Below are 27096 nucleotides of genomic sequence, written 5' to 3'. Positions count from 1 at the left end.
CTTACCTGATCTGGCCTACATGTGACTCCAGACCCACAGCAATGTGGTTGACTCTTAACTGCCCTCTGAAATGGTCCAGCAAGCCATTCAGTTGTAACACTGCCTCCACAACCCCCTGCTACAAATAAATATACAGCACCACCTTCTCGAGGGCAATAAATGCTGGCCTTGCCAGTGATGCCCACATCCCAGGAATGAAAAAAAAATAACCTAAGGAAAGATACATTTGCCTTAGAGGGAGTGCAACGAATGTTCACTGGACTGATTCCTGAGGAGAGAGTGACTAGGCCTATATTCCCTGAAGCTTAGAGGAACAAGAGGTGATCTCATTGAAATGCATACAATTATTAAAGAGAACGACAGGGTAAATGCTGAGAGATGTTTCTCCTGGCTAAGGAGTCTAAAACTAGGGGGTCATAGTTTCAGAATAAGGACCGAGTTGAGAAGAAATTTCTTCACTCAGAAGGGTTGTGAATCTTTGGAATTCTCTACCCCAGAGGGCTCAGTCATTTCAAGATAGAGATAGATGGATTTTTGGATACTAAGGGAATCAATAGTGGAGCAGGCTCAGAAGGGTCTAGTGGCCTATTCCTGGTCCTGCTCCCATGTGCTTTTATTAACTGAGCATCTCTAAGTGCGAAATCTTCATGACTCTTCAACATAATAGGTGTTTTAAAAAAAGTCATCTATCAGCTTCTAATTATGAATATCTTAAATATATAAATTAAAATTGAAGACATCAAAAATGTGTTTCATTTGTACTATTTTCTGAATTAGCTCATGATGACCACAAACATATAGCATACAACTCACACAAACAAAACATACAAAAATGATAATAAAGTTTTTGGCTATATTTTACCCTTGCACGAACGTGCCATTGCTCTCAGTAGGTTATTACTCAACTCTTGTTACTATAAGTAATTTCCCTGATGAGTTTTGATATTTCCAACATCTTTCATTGCATATTATTACCCTAGAGTCATCACTTTTAGAAATGCACTTCTATTTTATCTTATATACCTATCTGCATTTTTATCAGCATTAGTTTAACAATAGATGTAACTGCTGATGTTACAATAACACTGATTAGTAAGTATCGATGACTTGCAACGTCAATAAGGAATTAACTTGAAAATGTCCCACTATAAAGTTATGTTAAATAAAAGTCTGGTATTTATTTGGTACTTCTCATTCATCTTTAACAGAATAAAGACTTAATTTTAGCCTATGTAAAGTGGCACCATGTCAGTGATGGGACAGTAGCATTTGATTTGATATTGGGATAGTGATTGATTGAATTAATGTATATGTAAGCATGTTGATGGTTTAATTACATGTGAGACAGTCGATTCATTTTTGAAATTTGCACATTCAATAAAATCTGAACACAGAACTACAGTTATATAGAGAGAGTGAAACAAAAATTAGAAGCCAGACATCCTAAAAGAGCACAATAATACACAGAATACAGATAGACTATGGGAAAGTCAGATATAATAGAGCATGTGGTCTAATGAAATGAGAGGAAATACACCTGGAAGATCGCGAGGAAGATTGGGTAAAAAGACTATAAGGGTTGTTAAGATGGCGGAGAACGATAGTGATAAACGTAGAGCCAATGATGGAAAAGGTGAATAAAGGGAGAGAAAATATCCACTGAATAAATGACTTCAGAAACAGGCCTCACTGTGGCTCGATAGTCATCTGACTTGTCTCATTAGAAGTCATAACTGTTGAATGTACATGTATGCATCCCTGATTATAATCGTTCAGCCATTGGTAGCCGTGCCTTCTGTTGCCTAGACCCTAAGCTCTGGAATTCCCTCTCTAAACTTCTCAACTGTCTCTCCCTTTCTTTCCTTCTTTAAGACGCTTCTTAAAACCTACAGGCCCGAAATTGAAGAACTTACTGCCCACTGCCGCCGACATTCCTCTGGTCGAACTGCCCAGTGCCACTTTCGACGTGGCCTGGAGTGGGCTGAAGTGGGCAGGAAGGGAGAGCCGCTGGGAAGCGCCCGCTGACTTCAGCGGACCTCCCACCTGCCGAGCTGAGATTTCCATGCGGGTGGGAGTCGGCGGCAGAACGGGGTGGACCACCGGCTGGAGACTGGTCTGTCCCCGACAGTAGGTAGGAAGATGGCAAAAAAAAGGTTAGTACACTTTTTGTAATTTTTTTCTTTGACAGGAACTTACCTGTATGGGGTCCCCTGAAGGTCTTGGGATGTTTTTTTTTAATGCTTTTGCTTTTCAGCTCTTCGACCCTCCGTGGGCCCGAATCCATCCTCGACAGCACTTGGGCGGCAAGCGCCTTTGCCGCCGAGATTGGGAGCTCCCTCCGGCTGCCGCCCAGATTGGCAGCGTAAGTTGCTTATTTGCCGCCCGCCGACTTTCGAGGGACCTCTCCGATGAAAGTCCCGCTGAAAGTACCATCAGGTACCTCGGTGGCCATCGGTGATCCTTTGGGCACTTGGATGGGCGGAGGCCTTCATCAAATTCAGGTCCTACCTCTTTGACCAAGCTTTTGGTCCTCTGCCTAACTGTTCGTTACGTGGCTCGGTGTCAAATTTTTTGTTTTATAACACTCCTGTGAAGCGCCTTGGAATGTTTTACTACGTTAAAGCTGCTACGTAAATACAAGTTGTTGTTGTTGTTGAACAACAAGATTTAAAAAATGTAAATGCTGAAAATCTGAAATAAAACCCTAAAAATACACAGCAGATCAGTAAGTATCCAAAGGAGAAAGATAGCCTCATATTTCTGAGAGGACCCTTCCCACCCAAACATTGCCTTTTTTTATTTCAGATACTAAATGACCTACTCAGCTTTTGCTTCTATTAAATAAATTTAGTACTACGGCATCATTGGATACATAGAATGTACAAACACATTTTTGGCCTCTCTTTATCTGCATATGCCTAAACATTTGCTATGAATAGACTGATAAAACAGCTTTCGCAACCCATACAATATTGAATAAAATCCATACAAGTTTTGAAGTATCAGACTCTTGATGCAGAGATTCCAAGTTGTGCTGGCACTGTTCCATCTCATCTGACAACTTGCTCAGATTATTTATCAGAGTCTCATTGGTGGCTCCAAGGGTTTCATGCTTTCGAATGAGACTCATCACCAGAGATTCTGCACCGTACTCCAAGTAGTCTGGAACATATAAACAAGATTAAAGCAAGAATCGCAATTGGTCATAGTATCTTAACAAGGATCAAACTGTTACTGTTGTATGTGCATAAAGGAATGGGCCGTTGGTCCTGTCAATGAATTTCTAATCACTTATATAAAATGCCTTAAAACTGCATTTCTCAATGTTAAAGATGACAATAAATGTCTGGCAGATGTCCTTTTAAGATATATAATTTTTCAGATTTTCTTTTTAAAAACATTTATGTTGTTTCCCTGAGGGTTCTGCCGGTCTCCCACCAAAGTTACCGCGGGATGCTGATAAAACTGCAGAACTTCAGGGCTGCTGGATTTTATTGCATTTTAGCCTGTGATATTACGGTCTTAAAGGGTGTGTACTTATAGGTGTATGGAAAAAGATTTTAAAAAACAGACGTAGTGACAGAAAACAACCTAGCCACCTTTGTTTTATGATTAACTGGGGTAAGTCAGGACCTGAGCTCAGCGTGAGAAAATTTACGATCCATCTCCACTTGCCAATCAAAGACAGCAAAGACATATAATGACAGATTTCAATGAAGCTGAAAATTCACAATGAAAGCGAAGACATGTAAAGGATGTGAGATACTGCTGTTATTGTGTTTTTAAAAGTAGAGTTGGTCATTTGTACAGGACAAATTTCTCCTAGGCGTTCCTTCTCATTCACTAAGTGAACATTTCATTTAAATTAATGCAAGAATAAAAACATTTTACATTTCTAACTGTTATCCTGTACTTACTTTCGGGCAAATTGTCAATGACCTTCAGGAGGTAATCTTCATACACTTTGTAGTTTGACACCTTTCCCTGTAGTTTCTGTTGCCTGTGGATGGTTAGAAAAGTGACTAAACTCTTATTCAATTGAAAAACCTACCGTGGAAAGTTTACTAACGCAATAGTAGATTAAAGTCTACTTCTGATAATTCAAAATCATCCGATAATTTGAATTAAGCAACAGAATTAAAAGTAGACTGTATTCAAATATCTCTAATATAAACCAGGAGATCAGAAAAGATGTCTGAGCACAGGCCAGGATGAACATGAAATTCTATTTTGCTCTGTTTGAATAGGTTAATGAGCAAGTGTCAGAGAGCAAAAAGGGATATTATGTATGAAAACAGTGCAAAATACCATTCCTTTGTATTTGGCACTGCTTTAAACAAAAAAAAAGACAAAAACACTGAAAATTGCTGGTTAATGTCATTAATGATAAACAATGCAGTTGAACTGAAAAGGGAGATCAAAACTGTGGGTATATTTTCCTCTGCTTGCTGGGGAAACTTGTTATATTTGCACTAAATCATTCACATTAGCAATTGGAGAAAAATACACCTACTGGAGTTAAGAGCAAAATGTTGAAGTGAAAGAATTGAATAGCACTGAGGAGTTTTTTTTACCCGAGAGCATACTTATGGCAGACACAGTCAAGCAGGAGAAAGAGAAGGAAAGGGTGGCTCAGGAGCATAACGGACATAGTAGTAACTTGACTCAGAGCAGGTACTTCTTTGGCAGCAATCCAACTACAACCAAGTCCACCACCTGAGAATGACAGAATAAATGCATAAGAAGACACATGCTCACCAGGGAGGCTATGCCTAAGGTTGACACCTGGGCCACAAAGACCCGCAGGGATAGTCTACCATTTGCCAGGCATTACTAGGGACCAGGAAAGCGAGGGCCTTCCAAGCATCCACAAGGAGATAGCAGAGGAACCAACCATTGTCATATTTTAGGATAAAAAAAAAAAAATTGGCAGAAAGGATTTGGAAAAGAGCATTATATTTAGAATGCAACAAGTTGTAAAATCTGGAACCCTCGGGACCGAGGCCATTCCAGATTCAGGGCTTTTCCGGATTTTCGATTTATTTTCTGATGTCACGAATCCGGAAACACCTGAGCCAGGCTTCAGGTATTTCCGGATTTTGGAATGTCAGAAAGGTGGGGGTGGGGTCCCACCGAAGAACTGTTTGGGCCATCCGGCCCCGCCAAGGAAGATATCGTCAGGCGGGCAGACCCCGCTAAGGAGGTTGTCAGTGGGCCCCGCTGAGGTTCTTGTCAGGCAGGCGGGCCTGCCAAGGATGTCGTCATCTGGCGGGCCCTGCCAAGGAGGTTGTCGGGCGGGCCTGGCTAGGAGGTTGTCGGGTGAGCCAGCCCCACGCGAGGAGGTGTTCAGGCGGGCCAGCGAGGAGGCCCCAAGGTAAGGCCAGTGAATGCAAAGCAAGCGGGGCGAGGCGAGCGGCGGCGAGGCCCCGAGGTCAGCAGGGTCGCCGGGTCCAGATTCCGGAACATTTTATGGATTCCGGACGACCCTGCCGCCGATCGATCCAGAGTCCAGAACATTCCGGAATCTGGAACTCCAGATTCTCGATGCTGCACCTGTACTAACTGAATGGCAGCCATTTCTCTGATTGGCTCTCCATTATCACATGATCTATTGTTGATTGGTCCCCTTGGAGGATAAGCCATATCCTGAAGTTTCTCAGGAATGTATAAATGGAACTGCCCAACCTAAATTTACACATTGTAACATGATTTGGGCAGGGGGCGGGATCCGTAGAATGCAGTCACAGAAGGATGACAAAATCGTTAGTACAAGTAGACACATCGTTATATTTAAATGTATTCACACAAGTTTTAAAAAGGCATTGAGATAAAAGATAGTTAAATGCTAATGAGCTAGACTTTGAAGCTGTTTCTTCCAAAAACCAAGAACAATAAACAATTCATTAACCTGTCTCGATAGTCATTAAACACCTCACACCCATTGTTTCAGGAAGTCCCTGGTCCCAGCCACTCAGCAGTGGTTGTCTGTTTGTGAACACAGGAAGATAAAATAGCGACCGAAAACTCTCACTGGCAGTCAGGTTTCTAAACAGAAAGCAGACAGACTTTCTCCCAGACACAGGAGGTTAGAAGTTATTTTATTGGTCCAGCAAAATGACCCAATGAAGAATGGAAGTTCACTATGTTGTACTATTACACAAAGATAAGTTGTGCTGACTGACATGGATTGTGTCCAATAATAACTGCAAAAGACACAATATGCAGTTCGCATGTCAAGGGGACACATTATTATTCCCCTGGATTAAGCTATTGTGTCATCATCATCATCACAGTCCCTCGGAATCGAGGAGGACTTGCTTCCACTCCTGAAGTGAGTTCTTTGGTGGCTGAACAGTCCACTGTCACAGGTGGCACAGATAGTCGTTGAGGGAAGGGGTGGGTGGGACTGGTTTGCCGCATGCTCTTTCCGCTGCCTGTGCTTGATTTCTGCATGCTCTCAGCGTTGAGGCTCAAGGTGCTCAGTGCCCTCTTGGATGCACTTCGTCCACTTAGGGCAGTCTTGGGTGTCAGTGGGGATGTCGCACTTTATTAGGGAAGCTTTGAGGGTGTCCTTGTAGCATTTCCGCTGCCCACCTTTGGCTCGTTTGGCTCGTGAAGGAGCTCCGAGTAGAGCACTTGCTTTGGGAGTCTCGCGTCTGACATGCGAACTATGTGGCCTGCCCAGCGGAGCTGATCGAGTGTGGTGGCTGCTTCAATGCTGGGGATGTTACCCTGGACGAGGACCCTAATGTTGGTGTGTCTGTCCTTCCAGGAGATTTGTAGGATCTTACGTAGACATCGTTGGTGGTGATATTTCTCCAGTAACTTGAGGTGTCTGCTGTACATGGTTCATATCTCTGAGCCATACAGGAGGGCAGGTATTACTACAGCCCTGTAGACCATGAGCTTGGTGCCAGTTTTGAGGGCCTGGTCTTCAAACACCCTTTTCCTCAGGCGGCCGAAGGTTGCACTGGTGCAGGGGTTGGATCTCGTCGTCGCTGCCTGCTCTTGTTGATAGGAGGCTCCCGAGATAGGGGAAGTGGTCCACGGTGTCCAGGGCCGCGCCGTGGATCTTGATGACTGGGTGGGGTGGGGAGGGGGGGAAAGAGTGCTGTGCGGTGAGGACAGGCTGGTGGGGGACCTTTATCTTACGGATGTTTAGCGTTTTTACTGCTATTGTGCAGGTACATATTGAGCAGTCAACTCCAGAAAATGACGGATAGGGGATGTGAGAGTGACAACCCAAGAAGGTATCTACTGAAGGTGCAAATTTGTAAAAGCCACTTTGTTTTCTTTCTAGGCATTGACATTATCTTTTCTCCACAGTGAAAGATATATTGCAAGCTTTTTAAAAGTTTGATAGGGCTTGTGATTTAGGTGATTTGTGTGCTTTGCTGGTTTATTTCTCATGTCATTTCTGAACTTTGATGAAGTAGCACCAGTAGGGGGCAGCATAGCTAACTGATGAGTTGCCTGAGATCATCATCATAGGCAGTCCCTCGAAATCGAGGAAGACTTGCTTCCAATCTTAGCATGAGTTCTTAGGTGACTGTACAGTCCAATACGAGAACCACAGTGTCACAGGTCGGACAAATAGTCGTTGAGGGAAAGGGTGGGCAGGGAGCCTGGTTTGCCGCACACTCCTTCCGCTGCATGCGCTTAAATTTCTGCATGCTCTCGGCGACGATACTCGAGGAGCTCAGCGCTCTCCAGAATGCACTTCCTCCATTTAGGGCGGTCTGTGGCCAAGGACTCCAAGGTGTCAGTGGGGATGTCGCACTTTATCAGGGAGGCTTTGAGGGTGTCCATGTAACGTTTCCTCTGCCCGCCTTTTGCTCATTTGCCATGGACGAGTTCCGAATAGAGTGCTTGCTTTGGGAGTCTTGTGTCTGCCCTTCTAGCCTGCACCGCCATTTAATGAGTTCATGGCTGAACATGCAACTTCAGTACCCCATTCCTGCTTTCTCGCCATACCGCTTGATCCCCCCTAGTAGTAAGGACTTCATCTAACTCCTTTTTGAGTTTATTTAGTGAATTGGCCGAACAACTTTCTGTGGTAGAGAATTCCACAGGTTCACCACTCTCTGGGTGAAGAAGTTTCTCCTCATCTCGGTCCTAAATGGCTTACCCCTTATTCCTAGACTGTGACCCCTGGTTCTGGACTTCACCAACATTGGGAACATTCTTCCTGCATCTAACCTGTCTGAACCCATCAGAATTTTAAACGTTTCTATGAGGTCCCCTCTCATTCTTCTGAACTCCAGTGAATACAAGCCCAGTTGATCCAGTCTTTCTTGATAGGTCAGTCCCGCCATCCCGGGAATCAGTCTGGTGAACCTTCGCTGCACTCCCTCAATAAAGTTAGGAGACCAAAACTGTACACAATACTCCAGGTGTGGCCTCACCAAGGCCCTGTACAACTGCAGCAACACCTCCCTGCTCCTGTACTCAAATCCCCTCGCCATAAAGGCCAACATGCCATTTGCTTTCTTAACCGCCTGCTGTACCTGCATGCCAACCTTCAATGACTGATGTACCCAGGTCGCGTTGCACCTCCCCTTTTCCTAATCTGTCACCATTCAGATAATAGTCTGTCTCTCTGTTTTTACCACCAAAGTGGATAACCTCACATTTATCCACATTGTACTTCATCTGCCATGCATTTGCCCACTCACCAAACTATCCAAGTCACTCTGCAGCCTCATAGCATCCTCCTCGCAGCTCACATTGCCACCCAACTTAGTGTCATCCACAAATTTGGAGATACTACATTTAATCCCCTCGTCTAAATCATTAATGTACAGTGTAAACAGCTGGGGCCTCACTAGTCACTGCCTACCATTCTGAAAAGTACCCATTTACTCCTACTCTTTGCTTCCTGTCTGACAACCAGTTCGCAATCCATGTCGGCACACTACCCCCAATCCCATGTGCTTTAACTTTGCACATTAATCTCTTGTGTGGGACCTTGTCGAAAGCCTTCTGAAAGTCCAAATATATCACATCAACTGGTTCTCCCTTGTCCACTCTACTGGAAACATCGTAAAAAAATTCCAGAAGATTTGTCAAGCATGATTTCCCTTTCACAAATCCATGCTGACTTGGACCTATCATGTCACCTCTTTCCAAATGCGCTGCTATGACATCCTTAATAATTGATTCCATCATTTTACCCACTAATGAGGTCAGGCTGACCGGTCTATAAATCCCTGTTTTCTCTCTCCCTCCTTTTTCAAAAAGTGGGGTTACATTGGCTACCCTCCACTTGATAGGAACTGATCCAGAGTCAATGGAATGTTGGAAAATGACTGTCAATGCATCTGCTATTTCCAAGGCCACCTCCTTAAGTACTCTGGGATGCAGTACATCAGGCTAAGGGATTTATCGGCCTTCAATCCCATCAATTTCCCCAACACAATTTCCCGACTAATAAGGATTTCCCTCAGTTCCTCCTCCTTACTAGACGCTCTGACCCCTTTTACATCCGGAAGGTTGTTTGTATCCTCCTTCGTGAATACCGAACCAAAGTACTTGTTCAATTGGTCCGCCATTTCTTTGTTCCCCGTTGTGACTTCCCCTGATTCTGACTGCAGGGGACCTACGTTTGTCTTTACTAACCTTTTTCTCTTTACATATCTATAGAAACTTTTGCAATCCGCCTTAATGTTCCCTGCAAGCTTCTTCTCGTACTTCATTTTCCCTGCCCTAATCAAACCCTTTGTCCTCCTCTGCTGAGTTCTAAATTTCTCCCATTCCCCGGGATCGCTGCTATTTCTGGCCGATTTGTATGCCACTTCCTTGGCTTTAATACTATCCCTGATTTCCCTTGATAGCCACAGTTGAGCCACCTTCCCTTTTTTATGGAATGTACAATTGTTGTAGTTCATCCATGCGGTCTCTAAATGTCTGCCATTGCCCATCCACGGTCAACCCCTTAAGTATCATTCGCCAATCTATCCTAGCCAATTCACGCCTCATACCTTCAAAGTTACCCTTCTTTAAGTTCTGGACCATGGTCTCTGAATTAACTGTTTCATTCTCCATCCTAATGCAGAATATTATGGTCACTCTTCCCCAAGGGGCCTCGTACAACGAGATTGCTAATTAATCCTCTCTCATTACACGACATCCAGTCTAAGATGGCCTCCCCCCCCTAGTTGGTTCCTTGACATATTGGTCTAGAAAACCATCCCTTATGCACTCCAGGAAATCCTCCTCCACCGTATTGCTTCCAGTTTGGTTAGCCCAATCTATGTGCATATTAAAGTCACCCATTATAACTGCTGCACCTTTATTGCATGCACCCCTAATTTCCTGTTTGATGCCCTCCCCAACATCACTACTACTGTTTGGAGGTCTGTACACAACTCCCACGAACGTTTTTTGCCCTTTGGTGTTCTGCAGCTCTACCCATATAGATGCCACATCATCCAAGCTAATGTCCTTCCTAACTATTGCATTAATCTCCTCCTTAACCAGCAATGCTACCCCACCTCCTTTTCCTTTTATTCTATCCTTCCTGAATGTTGACTACCCCTGGATGTTGAGTTCCCAGCCCTGATCATCCTGGAGCCACGTCTCTGTAATCCCAATCACATCATATTTGTTAACATCTATTTGCGCAGTTAATTCATCCACCTTATTACGGATACTCCTTGCATTAAGACACAAAGCCTTCAGGCTTGTTTTTTTAACACCCTTTGTCCTTTTAGAATTTTGCTGTACAGTGGCCCTTTTTGTTCTTTGCCTTGGGTTTCTCTGCCTTCCACTTTTCCTCATCTCCTGTCTTTTGCTTTTGCCTCCTTTTTGTTTCCCTCTGTCTCCCTGCATTGGTTCCCATCCTCCTGCCATATTAGTTTAACTCCTCCCCAACTTGCAAACTCTCCCCCTAGGACATTGGTTCTGCAGACCGTCCGGTTTGTACTGGTCCCACCTCCCCCAGAACCGGTTCCAATGCCCCAGGAATTTGAATCCCTCCCTGCTGCACCACTGCTCAAGCCACGTATTCATCTGCACTATCCTGCGATTCCTACTCTGACTAGCACGTGGCACTGATAGCAATCCCGAGATTACTACTTTTGAGGTCCTACTTTTTAATTTAGCTCCTAGCTCCTTAAATTCGTTTCGTAGGACCTCATCCCTTTTTTTACCTATGTCGTTGGTACCAATGTGCACCACGACAACTGGCTGTTCTCCCTCCCTTTTTAGAATGTCCTGCACCCGCTCCGAGACATCCTTGACCCTTGCACCAGGGAGGCAACATACCATCCTGGAGTCTCGGTTGCAGCCGCAGAAATGCCTATCTATTCCCCTTACAATTGAATCCCCTATCACTATCGCTCTCCCACTCTTTTTCCTGCCCTCCTGTGCAACAGAGCCAGCCATGGTGCCATGAACTTGGCTGCTGCTGCCCTCCCCTGATGAGTCATCCCCCTCAACAGTACTCAAAGCAGTGTATCTGTTTTGCAGGGGGATGACCACAGGGGACCCCTGCACTACCTTCCTTGCACTACTCTTCCTGCTGGTCTTCCATTCCCTAGCTGGCTGTGCATCCTTCACCTGTGGTATGACCAACTCGCTACACGTGCTACTCACATCATTCTCAGCATCGTGGATGCTCCAGAGTGAATCCACCCTCAGCTCCAATTCCGCAACGCGGTCAGTCAGGAGCTGGAGGTGGATACACTTCCCGCACACGTAGTCGTCAGGGACACCGGAAGTGTCCCTGAGTTCCCACATGGTGCAGGAGGAGCATATCACGTGACCGAGCTCCCCTGCCATGACTTAACTCTTAGATACACTTAAATTGGCAACAATGTTAAAAGTTACTGACTGATATAAAAAAGAAAAAGAAAAGCTACTCACCAATCACCAGCCAATCACTTACCCCCTTGGCTGTGACGTCACCTTTCTATTTCTTTCTACTTCTTTTTTGCCTTCTCCCTGTAGCTGCACAAGTCACGCCTTTTATAGGCCTCACCAACGGACCTCCTCGACGCTGCTCCCGACTGCCGCCGACGCTGGCCCCCGGACTCCCTGCTGTGCCTTTTATAGCCCTCACCAACAGACCTCCTCGACGCTGCTCCCAACTGCCGCCGATGCTCGGCCCCGGACTCCCTGCTGTGCCTTTTATAGGCCTCACCAACAGACCTCCTCGACGCTGCTTCCGACTGCCGCCGACGCTGGGCCCCGGACTCCCTGCTGTGCCTTTTGTAGGCCTCACCAACGACCTGACGACGCTGCTCCCGCCTGCCGCCTGAGTAAAAGTGGAGGTCAGAGAAAGCCGAGGCAAAAAACAAAAAGAGCCACTTTGCAGCAACATTCCAAAGGGTCTAAGTGTGTTAAAAAGGCAAGACTGAAGGCTCTGTGCCTCAATGCGAGGAGTATTCGGAATAAGGTGGACGAATTAACTGTGCAGTTAGCAGTTAACGGATACGATGTGGTTGGCATCACGGAGACATGGCTCCAGGGTGACCAAGGCTGGGAATTCAACATCCAAGGGTATTCAACATTTAGAAAAGATAGACAGAAAGGAAAAGGAGGTGGGGTGGCGTTGCTGGTGAAAGAGGAAATTAATGCAATTGTAAGGAAAGACATTAGCTTGGATGATGTGGAATCGGTATGGGTGGAGCTACGGAACACCAAGGGGCAGAAAATGCTAGTGGGAGTTGTGTACAGACCTCCAACAGTAGTAGTGATGTTGGGGAGGGCATCAAACAGGAAATTAGGGGTGCATGCAATAAAGGTGCAGCAGTTATCATGGGTGACTTTAATATGCATATAGATTGGGCTAACCAAACTGGAAGCAATACGGTGGAGGAGGATTTCCTGGAGTGCATAAGGGATGGTTTTCTAGACCAATATGTCGAGGAACCAACTAGGGGGGCAGGCCATCTTAGACTGGGTGTTGTGTAATGAGAGAGGATTAATTAACAATCTCGTTGTACGAGGCCCCTTGTGGGAGAGTGACCATAATATGGTGGAATTCTACATTAGGATGGAGAATGAAATGGTTAATTCAGAGACCATGGTCCAGAACTTAAAGAAGGGTAACTTTGAAGGTATGATGCGTGAATTGGCTAGGATAGATTGGCGAATGATACTTAAGGGGTTGACAGTGGATGGGCAATGGCAGACATTTAGAGACCGCATGGATGAAATTCAACAATTGTACATTCCTGTCTGACGTAAAAATAAAAAAGGGAAGGTGGCTCAACCGTGGCTATCAAGGGAAATCAGGGATAGTATTAAAGTCAAGGAAGTGGCATACAAATTGGCCAGAAATAGCAGCGAACCCGGGGACTAGGAGAAATTTAGAACTCAGCAAAGGAGGACAAAGTGTTTGATTAGGGCAGGGAAAATAGAGTACGAGAGGAAGCTTGCAGGGAACATTAAAATGGACTGCAAAAGCTTCTATAGATATGTAAAGAGAAAAAGGTTAGTAAAGACAAACGTAGGTCCCCTGCAGTCAGAATCAGCGGAAGTCATAACTGGGAACAAAGAAATGGCAGACCAATTGAACAAGTTCTTTGGTTCGGTATTCACTAAGGAGGACACAAACAACCTTCCGGATATAAAAGGGGTCAGAGGGTCTAGTGAGAAGGAGGAAATGAGGGAAATCAATATTAGTCGGGAAATTGTGTTGGGGAAATTGATGGGATTGAAGGCCGATAAATCCCCAGAGTACTTAAGGAGGTGGCCTTGGAAATAGCGGATGCATTGACAGTCATTTTCCAACAATCCATAGACTCTGGATCAGTTCCTATCGAGTGGAGGGTAGCCAATGTAACCCCACTTTTTAAAAAAGGAGGGAGAGAGAAAATAGGGAATTATGGACCGGTCAGCCTGACATCGGTAGTGGGTAAAATGATGGAATCAATTATTAAGGATGTTATAGCAGCGCATTTGGAAAGAGATGACATGATAGGTCCAAGTCAGCATGGATTTGTGAAAGGGAAATCATGCTTGACAAATCTTCTGGAATTTTTTTACGATGTTTCCAGTAGAGTGGACAAGGGAGAACCAGTTGATGTGTATTTGGACTTCCAGAAGGCTTTCGACAAGGTCCCACACAAGAGATTAGTGTGCAAAGTTAAAGCACATGGGATTGGGGGTAGTGTGCTGGCGTGGATTGAGAACTGGTTGGCAGACAGGAAGCAAAGAGTAAATGGGTACTTTTCAGAATGGCAGTCAGTGACTAGTGGGGTACCGCAAGGTTCTTTGCTGGGGCCCCAGCTGTTTACATTGTACATTAATGATTTAGACGAGGGGACTAAATGTAGTATCTCCAAATTTGTGGATGACACTTAGTTGGGTGACAGTGTGAGCTGCGAGGAGGATGCTATGAGGCTGCAGAGTGACTTGGATAGGTTAGGTGAGTGGGTAAATGCATGGCAGATGAAGTACAATGTGGATATATGTGAGGTTATTCACTTTGGTGGTAAAAACAGAGAGACAGACTATTATCTGAATGGTGAGAGATTAGGAAAAGGGGAGGTGCAACGAGACCTGGGTGTCATGGTACATCAGTCATTGAAGGTTGGCATGCAGGTGCAGCAGGCGGTTAAGAAAGCAAATGGCATGTTGGCCTTCATAGCAAGGGGATTTGAGTACAGGGGCAGGGAGGTGTTACTGCAGTTGTACAGGGCCTTGGTGAGGCCACACCTGCAGTATTGTGTACAGTTTTGGTCTCCTAACTTGAGGAAGGACATTCTGGCTATTGAGGGAGTGCAGCGAAGGTTCTCCAGACTGATTCCCGGGATGGTGGGACTGACATATCAAGAAAGACTAGATCAACTTGGCTTGTATTCACTGGAGTTCAGAAGAATGAGAGGGGACCTCATAGAAACGTTTAAAATTCTGATGGGTTTAGACAGGTTAGATGCAGGAAGAATGTTCCCAATGTTGGGGAAGTCCAGAACCAGGGGTCACAGTCTAAGGATAAGGGGTAAGCCATTTAGGACCGAGATGAGGAGAAACTTCTTCACCCAGAGAGTGGTGAACCTGTGGAATTTTATGCCACAGAAAGTTGTTGAGGTTAATTCACTAAATATAGTCAAAAAGGAGTTAGATGTAGTCCTTACTACTAGGGGCATCAAGGGGTATGGCGAGAAAGCAGGAATGGGGTACTGAAGTTGCATGTTCAGCCATGAACTCATTGAATGGTGGTGCAGGCTCGAAGGGCCGAATGGCCTACTCCTGCACCTATTTTCTATGGTTCTATGTTTCTAAACATTCACTCCCTCCACCACTGGCACAATGTGGTTGTAGTGTGTACTATCTACAAAATGTACTATAGCATCTCACCAAGGCTTCTTCGGCAGCACCTCCCAAACCTGCGACCTCTACCACCTAGAAGGATAAGGGCAGCAGGCGCATGGGAACACCACCATCTCCATTTTGCCCTCCAAGTTATGCACCATCCTGACTTGGAAATATATCACCGTTCTTTCATTGTTGCTGGATCGAAATCCTAGAACTCCCTCCCTCACAGCACCATGTGTGCACCTTCACCACATGGACTGCAGCGGTTCAACGAGTCAATTAAGGATGTGCAATAAATGCTGGCCTTGCCAGCATCGCCCACATCCCATGAATGAATTTTAAAAATCATATGGTGTTGCTGTTCATAGCAATAGAATGAACACAACATTTTATTTGACCTGGTTTTTCTTTCATCTTATGGGTACTCGTTACTTCTGAAAGAGGATTTAAATACTTTTGATGAAAAGTGAAACATTCAAAAAAGAAGAGATTTTTATCTGGTTACCACCTAAAATGAGAAATGCCCAGAGTTGAGTCCTTAAGCACTAAATTGACAGCACCTGCTCTTCCATTCCTTTTATTACTATAAATAATACAACTCTCACATGCATCACATGCCTCCCCGGATCACTGCATAATTCCAAGTAACACAGCTTCTACATTGTTCTAAGTAATAGCAAACCACTGCATGGCTAAAAAGATCATGCTCTGAATTTTTGTTCCATTTAATAGATCAGCAAAAACATCATTTCCAGTGCCAAGTGCACATTTTTGTGCTTCCTGTAAAAAGTATAAAGTATAGACGCTGTGATATTCTTCCATATAGATGGTAAAATAATCCTGTTAAATGTACTTAGTGATCTGACTAGGCTGCATCTAGAATACTGTGCTCACTGAGGCACAAGGAAAACATCTGAGCCCTGGAAGCTGTGCAGAGAAGGTGACAAGGTCAAAGGACAGAGTTAAGAGCAATGGTTGGAAAAACCCGGACACATCAACCTTGAAAGAAGGCAAAGGATTGAGAACCTTATAGAAGTAAAGAAGATACTGGGTGGAATAGAAAATATCTATGAGCAGTATTTGAACTTGAACCATGTCTGCAGGACATAGGTACAAACTGCAAAAAAGCTAATTCAGATCTTCGGTCAAAAAAAACTTCTTCACATATAGGGCAATTAATACCTGGAATGGTCTTCTGGGTATGTTCATGGAGGCAAAACTCTGGAGTTATTCAAGAGGCAGTTAAATGCTGCAATAGAAGACAGTGGATTTCTATGGAATAATAATCTAGATGGCTCAAATAGCCTCCATTGTTCATGCTTACCTTTGTGATATAGTTTCTTACATAATTACATGGCACAATACCACTTTTTAACCGAATCATGTGGCGTGATATCACGTTAGCCTAATCACGTTGCACACAATTAGGAAACTACATTCCATCTTGTCAAGGAAACTAAAAAATCATTATGTTGCTATACATTGTACAGAATAAGAATCTAGTTGGCACTACAAGGCAGTAACATACACCCATGGAATGGAAATGGTGTCAGTAAACCACTTGAGCAGAGATTTTTTTAAATTTTACTTCTTTAAATATTTTTACTATTATATGTGGCTGGCATATTGAAGCAGGTGGAGATGATATCGGGGGAGAGGGTAAAATAATAATGAAATACTAACAGAGTAAGAGCTACATTATCTCATGTTAGTGTTATAACAATGGCAGTTATTTTTACTCTTTTCAGAGTAGAAGAAAATACCTCCCTATTCTTTATTGTGCGAGTCTGAAGTTCTCCAAGGCTCAGGTCTCTCCCACTGGCCATCTCATTCCAGCATAAGATTCAAAAACTACTATTTTTCAAATCTTATAAAGGTGAACGGAAGGTTGCTTGAACTCTAAGATCAGGATTCAAATGTCCTGTACCACCAAAGCAACAACATTTGAAAGATACATGTTTACAATCTGCTCCAAGGAGCAATGAAGTTCCACAACACAAAAGCAAAATACTGGGAATGCTGGAAACTGAAATAAAAACAGGGAATGCTGGAAATACTCAGCAGGTCAGGCAACATCTGTGGAGAGAGAAACAGAGTTAACATTTCAGATCAATGACCCTTTGTCAGAACTGGAAAAAGCTAGAGATGTAACAGGTTCTTAAGCAAGTGTAGGGGCATGGGGAGGAAAGAACAAAAGGGAAAGTCCGTGATAGGATGGAAGGCAGAAGAAATTAAGATCAAACATGGGAAGGGAAATAGAAAGCAATGAAGATGAACAAGGTAAAAGAGACAAACAGAAATCCCGTCTGAGGGAAGAGCAGAACTTCTTCAAAGTGGACATTCCTAGAAGAGAAGTGGAAGTGAATTAAACACTATTACAAAAGCAAAATACTGCGGATGTTGGAATCTGAAATAAATACAGAAAATGCATGAAATACTCAGCAGGTCAGGCAGCATCAGCTGTGTACCTGGCTTTGATTTCTTCAAATTGCTGAAGTAGATCTTGTAACTCCTTCTGTTTCGCTTCATTTTCTTTCACTTCAAACTGGTGTTTTTTAATAGCACGATACCTCTTCGCATCATTATCCTTGAGAAACTTATCAAACTTCAGGGCTCTATCCTTATTCTGAGACAAAAATGGAAGAACAATACAAAATGTCATCACTTAAGATTATTAATTTTGCAGCTGAAATTATATTCTGTTTAAAATGGTAGAAATCAAAATATCTGAATAAGATTACACGCCTTCATGTTAAACAGCCATAAGCATTTTCCATCTCTGACAGCAGTACCAGAAAGTATGCTTTCAAACAGTTAAAAGTTCACTTACTCAACAATCTAACTGCAACAATGAACACTTTTCAAACAGTGCTCACTGATCTAAATGGAAGGATTTGTGGAGTGATCATAATTAAGGTTCAGATTTATAAACTAGTAGTAATTAGCATAATTTTGTGAACTTTCTTACCGCCTGCTCTCTTCTTTCAAATTCTACCCTCCGCTGGGTAAGAGCTTCCATGCGTTGAAAGAATTCTTGCCTTTTAACTGCAAGTTCTGCATTGACTTGGTCAACTTCCACCTCTTTCTTCAGCACCAAAGTCTTCTGATGTGTTTTACTGTCATTCGCTAGAATCTCACCAGCTTCCTAGAATAGTATTAAAGTTGATTAGTGAGGGCTTAGGCCATAAAGGCATTTAAGCACGAGAGTGAGAATTTTTAATTTGTGGCTTTGCGATCTGAGAGTCAATGCATGTCAGCGAGAGCAAGAGTAATGAGCAAGCGGAGATTGGTGCGGGGAGGATACAGGCAGTGGCGTTTTAGATGAGCTGAAGTTCATGGAAGGTGGAGGATGGAAGGCTGGCCAGGATGGCATTGGAATAGTCACTGAGGGTTTCAGCGGCAGATGGGCTAAGTTACCCTTTTACAGCTGACCAAGAGAAAAGTCTTTCATCCCATCAGTCTGGGCTGGATTCAATCCCTCACAGATAATGGGGCAAGAGCTAACTCACTGCACCACCTAGTCCATATCTCTCCTGAAGTCAATGATTAGTATGTTTCTGCCATTTTCCACTGCAAAGAATAACAGCCTTAATGAAGTTCATTATAAACTTATTTGCACCACATATAAATACTAGATCTGAGGGGTTAAGCTGACATTATTCACTTCTAATTTCATGAGTTGATGACAAGATTCAAACAGTCCCAATAAAGACTGCTACAACAACACCAAAACATCAGCTATGCAATACTGTATATTTAAGAAGCCATTTTACCTGCAAATGGAATACCACTTTGCTTTTTAAAAGGGTGCCTTGAAATCCTATGATTCCTTATTGCACAGTCTCGACGGGATACTATTTCTAACTGTTATCTCAGGAGTTGTACTGCACAAATCAGGTGCAAATACTGGAGATTAAACCCGTGATCTATACTGATATTTAAAGTCACTACATCAGGGGAAAATGGTGTTAGTCTAATTCAATTTAATAACTACATAGCTATCCTTGCAATATAACATAGAGGGTAAGTGTTACTTCACCTAAACTTTGTACAAATTGCACAGAATAACGTGGAAGGAAAAAGAACTTGCCTGTCTGATTATTGGGATGTAAGTAACATCATCATCTTCATCCCTGAGAGAAAAGGATTTAAATAGTCATTAAAAGCAGATCACACACACCCAGGCAGCAGAAAACATAGAGTAGCATATCGGCTGCCGGTTATACACTCCATCATATTTTCCTTTCTGTTGGGGTAGATTTGAACTTCCACCACTGGGAAGAAACCTGATGGTAGCTGATTGGCCACCCGTTACACACCTTGTCCAATTTTCCTTTCTACTGAAGTCAATGGAACTAATCATGTTGAAGGATCTAACAAGGCTCCATGTGGCTGCATGGGGCCTCAAAATCTTAAGACCAGCTCTGGCTAACTCTTCTGTTAGTTCTTAATCAGTTGAATTTTAATAGATGTATCCAATCTGAAAAAAGGATGGAGATGTTATTCTAGTTTCTGTCCAAAGCATGCCCCTCCAAATGTTTGGTAAAGTTATGTACTGGCACTCAACTATTCACCAGCTTTCAATTATAGGAAAACTAGCCCCAGGTGGTATTATTTAGCCATTATTTAAAAGTGTCAGCCATGGCTCAGTGATAGCACTCTTGTCTCTGAGTTTAGTAGGTTATGGGTTCAAGTTCCACTCTTGAGACTTGAGCATAAAATTTAGGCTAAGGGAGTGCTGCACTGTTGGAGGAGCCATTTTTCATATGAGATGTTAAATCAAGTCTTCCTCCGCCCTCTCAGATGGACATAAAAGATTCAATGGCACTATTCAAAGAGCAAGTGAGTTCTCCCTGGCATCCTGGCCATTTACCGCTCAACCAGCATTACTAAAAAAAAAGATTACCTGGTCATTATCACATTTGCTCTTTGTGGGACCTTGGTGTGCGCAAATTGGCTGCCGCGTTTCCTACTTTACGACAGTGACTACAGTTGAAAAGTACTTCATTGGCTGTTAAGCGCTTTGGGACATCCTGCAGTAGAGAAAGACACTGCATAGATGTAAGTCTTTCTTTCCATCGATTTACTCAAATTCCCAGTGTTTGCACTGATATATCCTTCAGAATCTACCTAGCTATATAATTCGGAATCAGCAGAGGCAGATGCAAAGCTTGCCATTTTCTGCCAAGAACACTTGTGGCTAACTTGTGACTAACTTGTGACTAAGATTGGCATTGTCAGTGACAGAAAGCGCCAACTGTGCCCCAAGTTGTTCTGTAATACTATGGGGAGGGAGCCCTGGAGTGGAAAGTACGGCCACCTATCTCGCTACTACCTCATTCTGCACCATCTCCACTGGAGTAAAGGCTAACAGGAGATACAATAAGAGGCCTTTCAAATTATAAAGAGTTTTTAATAAGGTGAATAGGGAAAGTATTTCCTCCCATTAGGGAGTCAGTGAAGAGCAGTCATCAATTTAAAATGATCACTGAGAGAGGTTAGGAGAAATGTCTTTAAGTGGAATGTTGTTGGAGCATGGAATACTTTGCCACGGGGAATAGTTGAGGGATACAATGTCTTTTAAAGTGCATGATTCCCAAAAAGTTAGTTTGCAGGTGCAGCAGGTAATCAGGAAGGCGAATGGAATGTTGGCCTTCATTGCGAGAGGGATGGAGTACAAAAGCAGGGAGGTCCTGCTGCAACTGTACAGGGTATTGGTGAGGCTGCACCTGGAGTACTGCGTGCAGTTTTGGTCACCTTACTTAAGGAAGGATATACTAGCCTTGGAGGGGGTACAGAGACGATTCACTAGGCTGATTCCGGAGATGAGGGGGTTACCTTATGATGATAGATTGAGTAGACTGGGTCTTTACTCGTTGCAGTTCAGAAGGATGAGGGGTGATCTTATAGAAACATTTAAAATAATGAAAGGGATAGACAAGATAGAGGCAGAGAGGTTGTTTTCACTGGTCGGGGAGACTAGAACTAGGGGGCAAAGCCTCAAAATACGGGGGAGCCAATTTAAAACCGAGTTGAGAAGGAATTTCTTCTCCCAGAGGGTTGTGAATCTGTGGAATTCTCTGCTCTAGGAAGCAGTTGAGGCTAGCTCATTGAATGTATTCAAATCACAGATATAGATTTTTAACCAATAAGGGAATTAAGGGTTATGGGGAGCGGGCGGATAAGTGGAGCTCAGTCCACGGCCAGATCAGCCATGATCTTTTTGAATGGCGGAGCAGGCTCGAGAGGCCAGATGGCCTACTCCTGTTCCTAATTCTTATGTTCTTATGTTAAAGGAAAGTAGATAACATTTGAAGCACAGGAAGATACAAGGCTATGGAGAGAAAGCAGCACGGTGCGGTTAGTTTTGGATTGGTCCAGTAAACAGATAACACAGATGTAAACTTTTGCACTTCTATAGTTCCCCTTTAGCAGCCTCAAATTGGGGTCTGGAGTCGTGTGCCACTCTATCATTTGGGAACAGTATACAGGGATGTGAGTGGCAGGGTTGCTGGATTTGCTTACTGGCACCACTGTTGAAAATGCTGCTGGCACCTGGGCTGAGATGTGCAAAATAACTCCCAAGAACAGGAACTGTGCAAAACTGGTATGAGTAGCAATAGCCGCAAAATAAGTCATCCAAATAAGTCGATTCAAGTCATCCAAAAATATCGCATGCACAGCGCCAATGACAATCTGCACAAAGGCTGGACAAATGCACCAAACTTAAAGCGACTCCAGAAGGCTTTTACCTGCGCTCGCCCAGCTGAGTGACGAAGACATTTTTCTTGAGGCTTTTTATGTGAAGTGAAAAGCTGCGGCCGGCTGCCAGGCTGTCGCCGTTCATCCTTCACTCTTACTTTCCAACCACCGGATCCGCTGCAAAGTGTCAGGGAAACGCTTCTGAAAAAGCTCTCGTTGCCGATTTTTTGTTGTTGTTGGAAATTAAAAGCCCCGCAAAAGCTGATTGGAAAACGTATTTGTTTTTGCAAATTGAAAGTCTGTCTGCTTTAGCCCGGAGTCACAGGAAGCGTCCGCTTCATGTGGCAGCACCAGAATCAGGTGACAGTGCGAGGCCAAACACTGCACCATCGCTATGGGAACCACCCCAAGACTGGCAAGCTCGATCCAGCACAAACATCAATGCATTCTAACATTTCCAATCCGAGGATTCTTTCTCTTCAGGATTTTCAAACCCTTTCCTGCCCTGTAGCTGGGATAGAATTTCAGTGGTGCCCATAGTCCTCTGATTCCTCACCCCCCCTCCTCCTCCTCCAAGAAGGGTTATCAATCCTCCAGTCTACACAGAATACAATCATAGAATCACAGAATGGTACAGCACAGGACGAGGCCATTCAGTCCATCGAGTCTGCGCCAGCTCTTTCGAAGAGCAATCCGGTTAGTGCTACTCCTCCACTCTTTCCCCATATCCCTGCAATTTTTTTCTCCTTCAAATATTTATCCAATTCCCTTTTGAAGGCTACTATTGAATCTGTATCCACCACTCTATCAGGCAGTGCGTTCCAAATCCCACCCACTAATCCTCAGGACACTGCTGCAAGCAACCCAGGAGAAAAATCATAGGGCCAATAAAAATTCGTTTTTTTTAATCCCTTGAACATTTGTGTTCATTTAGTTATAAAAAAAAATATATCAGACATGGGGGAAAAAACTGTTTGACTGACAGTCAAGAATCATCCAATCGGCTAATGAAGAGTCTGTTCACTTTCCAATTGGCTGAGAAGGCGGTGCACCACGAGTATGGACATGTTGGGCAACCAGTGGCATTGGTGTGGCGACCAGGCAGTTACAGGCAGTCAGGAACCTCCAGGAATAATTACAACCAGAGTTGGCAAACCTCGCCATTCTTCACACGTGAGCCGAGGGTTGGCAACCTTTCCAGGATTGTCCAGGAAATCTCCAGGAATTTAGGATTCATCTCCTGTAGATCCAAAAGACAAATCATACGGTGTTAAAAATATATTTTGTTTTCTTCTTTCAGCACTTTTGAGTTCATTAGATTTTTTTTAATATTGAAGATGGGGGGGAAGGAAGGCTGTTTGACTGGGCAGGGGCGAGGGGGTTCGAGGTGGGCGGTCATGTGAGGAAACCTCCAGGAATATGTACAACCAGAGCCGAGATAATGCCAATGAGTTATTTGACATAGAAACATAGTAACATAGAAAATAGGTGCAGGAGTAGGCCATTCGGCCCTTCGAGCCTGCACCACCATTCAATAAGATCATGGCTGATCATTCCCTCAGTACCCCTTTCCTGCTTTCTCTCCATACCCCTTGATCCCTTTAGCCGTAAGGGTCATATCTAACTCCCTCTTGACTATATCCAATGAACTGGCATCAACAACTCTCTGCGGCAGGGAATTCCATAGGTTAACAACTCTCTGAGTGAAGACGTTTCTCCTCATCTCAGTCCTAAATGGCCTACCCCTTATCCTAAGACTGTGTCACTTGGTTCTAGACTTTCCCAACATCGGGAATATTCTTCCCGCATCTAACCTGTCCAGTCCCATCAGAATGTGATACGTTTCTATGAGATCCCCTCTCATCCTTCTAAACTCTAGTGTATAAAGGCCCAGTTGATCCAGTCTCTCCCCATATGTCAGTCCAGCCATCCCTGAAATCAGTCTGGTGAATCTTCACTGCACTCCCTCAATTGCAAGAACGTCCTTCCTCAGATTAGGAGACCAAGACTGAACACAATATTCCAGGTGAGGTCTCATCAAGGCCCTGTACAACTGCAGTAAGACCTCCCTGCTCCTATACTCAAACCCACTAGCTATAAAGGCCAACATACCATTTGCCTTCTTCACCGCCTGCTGTACCTGCATGCCAACTTTCAATGACTGGTGAACCATGACACCCAGGTCTCGTTGCATCTCCCCTTTTCCTAATCTGCCGCCATTCAGATAATATTCTGCCTTCCTGTTTTTGCCCCGAAAGTGGATAACCTAACATTTATCCACATTATACTGCATCTGCCATGCTTTTGCCCACTCACCTAACCTGTCCAAATCATCCAGCAGCTTCTTAGAGTCCTTCTCACGGCTCACACCACCACCCAGTTTAGTGTCATCTGCAAACTTGGAGATATTACACTCGATTCCTTCATCTAAATCATTAATGGATATTGTAAAGAACTGGGGTCCCAGCACTGAGCTGTGCAGCACTCCACGAGTCACTGCCTGCCATTCTGAAAAGGAACTGTTTATCCCAACTCTCCGCTTCATGTCTGCCAACCAGTTCTCTATCCACATCAGTATATTACCCCCAATACCATGTGCTTTGATTTTGCACACCAATCTCTTGTCAAAAGCCTTTTCAAAGTCCAAATACACTACATCCACTTGTTCGCCCTTGTCCACTCTACTAGTTACATCCTCAAAAAGTTCCAGAAGATTCGTCAAGCATGATTTCCCTTTCATAAATCCATGCTGACTTGGACAGATCCTGTCACTGCTTTCCAAATGTGCTGCTATTTCATCCTTAATAACTGATTCCAACATTTTCCCCACTACCGATGTCAGGCTAACCAATCTATTATTCCCTGTTTTCTCTCCCTCCTTTTTTAAAAAGTGGTTACAGTAGCTACCCTCCAGTCCATGGGAACTGATCCAGAGTTGATAGACTGTTGGAAAATGATCACCAATGCATCCACTATTTCTAGGGCCACTTCCTTAAGTACTCTGGGATGCAGACTATCAGACCCAGGGATTTATCGGCCATCAATCCCATCAATTTCCCGAACACAATTTCCCGTCTAATAAGGATATCCTTTAGTTCCTCCTTCTCACTAGACCCACTGTCCCCTAGTACATTTGGAAGGTTATTTGTGTCTTCCTTCGTGAAGGCAGAACCAAAGTATTTGTTCAATTGGTCTGCCATTTCCTTGTTCCCCATTATAAATTCACCAGAATCCGACTGCAAGCGATCTACGTTTGTCTTCACTAATCTTTTTCTCTTCACATATCTATAGAAGCTTTTGCAGTCAGTTTTTATGTTCCCGACAAGCTTCCTCTTGTACTCTATTTTCCACCTCTTAATTAAAACCTTAGTCCTCCTCTGCTTAATTCTAAATTTCTCCCAGTCCTCAGGTTTGCTGCTTTTTCTGACCAATTTATATGCCTTTTCCTTGGATTTAATACTATCCTTAATTTCCCTTCTTAGCCACAGTTGAGCCACCTTCCCCGTTTTATTTTTACTCCAGACAGGGATGTACAATTGTTAAAATTCATCCATGTGATCTACAAATGTTTGCCATTGCCTATCCACCATCAACCCTTTAAGTATCATTTGCCAGTCTATTCTAGTGGATTCACGTCTCATACCATCAAAGTTACCTTTCCTTAAGTCCAGGACCCTAATTTCTGAATTAACTATGTCACTCTCCATCTTAATAAAGAATTCTACCTTATTATGGTCACTCTTCCCCAAGGGGCCTCGCACAACAAGATTGCCAATTAGTCCCTTCTCATTACACATCACCCAGTCTAGGATGGCCAGCCCTCTAGTTGGTTCCTCGACATATTGGTCTGGAAAACCATCCCTAAATCATCCAGGAAATCCTCCTCCACCGCATTGCTACCAGTTTGGTTAGCCGAATTAATATGTAGATCAAAGTCACACATGATAACTGCTGTACCTTTATTGCACACAATCCTTATTTCTTGTTTGATGCTGTCCCCAAACTCACTACTACTGTTAGGTGGCCTGTACACAAATCCCACTAGCGTTTTCTGCCCTTTGGTATTGCACAGCTCCACCCATACCGATTCCACATCATCCAAGCTAATGTCCCTCCTTACTATTGCATTAATTTCCTCTTTAACCAGCAATGCCACCCCGCCTCCTTTTCCTTTCTGTCTATCCTTCCTAAATGTTGAATACCCCTGGATGTTGAGTTCCCAGCCTTGGTCACCCTGTAGCTATGTCTCCGTGATGCCAATTACATCATATCCGTTAACTGCTATCTACGCAGTTAATTCGTCCACCTTATTCCGAATAGTCCTCGCATTGAGGCACAGAGCCTTCAGGCTTGCCTTTTTAACACACTTTGACACTTTAGAATTTTGCTGTAATGTGGCCCTTTTTGCTTTTTGCCTTGGGTTTCTCTGCCTTCCACTTTTACTATTCTCCTTTCTATCTTTTGCTTCTGCCTCCATTTTATTTCCCTCTGTCTCCCTGCATAGGTTCCCATTCCCCTGCCATATTAGTTTAACTCCTTCCCAACAACACTAGCAAACACTCCCCCAGGACATTGGTTCCGGTCCTGCCCAGGTGCAGACCATCCAGTTCGTACTGGTCCCACCTCCCCCAGAACCAGTCCCAGTGTCCCAGGAATTTGAAACCCTCCCTTCTGCACCAAACCTGAAGCCACGATATTCATCTGAGCTATCCTGCAATTCCTACTCTGACTAGCACGTGGCACTGGTAGCAATCCTGAGATTACTACTTTTGAGGTCCTACTTTTTAATTTAGCTCCTAGCTCAGTAAATTCGTCTTGTAGGACCTCATCCCGTTTTTTTACCTATATCTTTGGTACCTATATGTACCACGACAACAGGCTGTCGCCCTCCCTTTTCAGAATGTCCTGAACCGGCTCCGAGACATCCTTGACCTTGCACCCGGGAGGCAACACACCATCCTGGAGTCTCAGTTGCGGCCGCAGAAATGCCTATCTATTCCCCTTACAATCGAATCCCCTATCACTATAGCTCTCCCACTCTTTTTCCTGCCCTCCTGTGCAGCAGAGCCACACACAGTGCCATGAACTTGGCTGCTGCTGCTCTCCCCTGACCATGGTACTCAAGACAAC

At 43.9% G+C, this 27096-nt stretch overlaps 2 protein-coding genes across 2 annotated transcripts in view; one reads left to right on the top strand and one right to left on the bottom strand.

The window, feature by feature from the left end:
- Positions 1 to 22371, bottom strand: part of ccdc197 (coiled-coil domain containing 197) — a 49478-nt gene extending 27107 nt beyond the window's left edge. Inside the window, exons 1-6 of the mRNA XM_070879521.1 lie at positions 22017 to 22371; positions 19351 to 19397; positions 18233 to 18405; positions 17733 to 17890; positions 3918 to 4000; positions 2990 to 3162 (exon numbers count right to left, since the gene is read on the bottom strand). Coding sequence (XP_070735622.1) covers positions 2990 to 3162; positions 3918 to 4000; positions 17733 to 17890; positions 18233 to 18405; positions 19351 to 19397; positions 22017 to 22111 — 729 coding nt within the window. The 5' untranslated portion in view covers positions 22112 to 22371. The remainder of the gene's footprint in view (positions 1 to 2989; positions 3163 to 3917; positions 4001 to 17732; positions 17891 to 18232; positions 18406 to 19350; positions 19398 to 22016) is intronic.
- Positions 1 to 27096, top strand: part of asb2a.1 (ankyrin repeat and SOCS box containing 2a, tandem duplicate 1) — a 93669-nt gene that overhangs the window by 13347 nt on the left and 53226 nt on the right. The gene's annotated exons all lie outside the window — the stretch shown is intronic.

This window comes from Pristiophorus japonicus, chromosome 4, assembly GCF_044704955.1.
Source record: "Pristiophorus japonicus isolate sPriJap1 chromosome 4, sPriJap1.hap1, whole genome shotgun sequence".
In the NCBI taxonomy this organism is placed as follows: domain Eukaryota; kingdom Metazoa; phylum Chordata; class Chondrichthyes; family Pristiophoridae; genus Pristiophorus; species Pristiophorus japonicus.
Note: the sequence above shows the minus strand (reverse complement) of the source record. Positions and strands in the feature narration are given on the sequence as shown.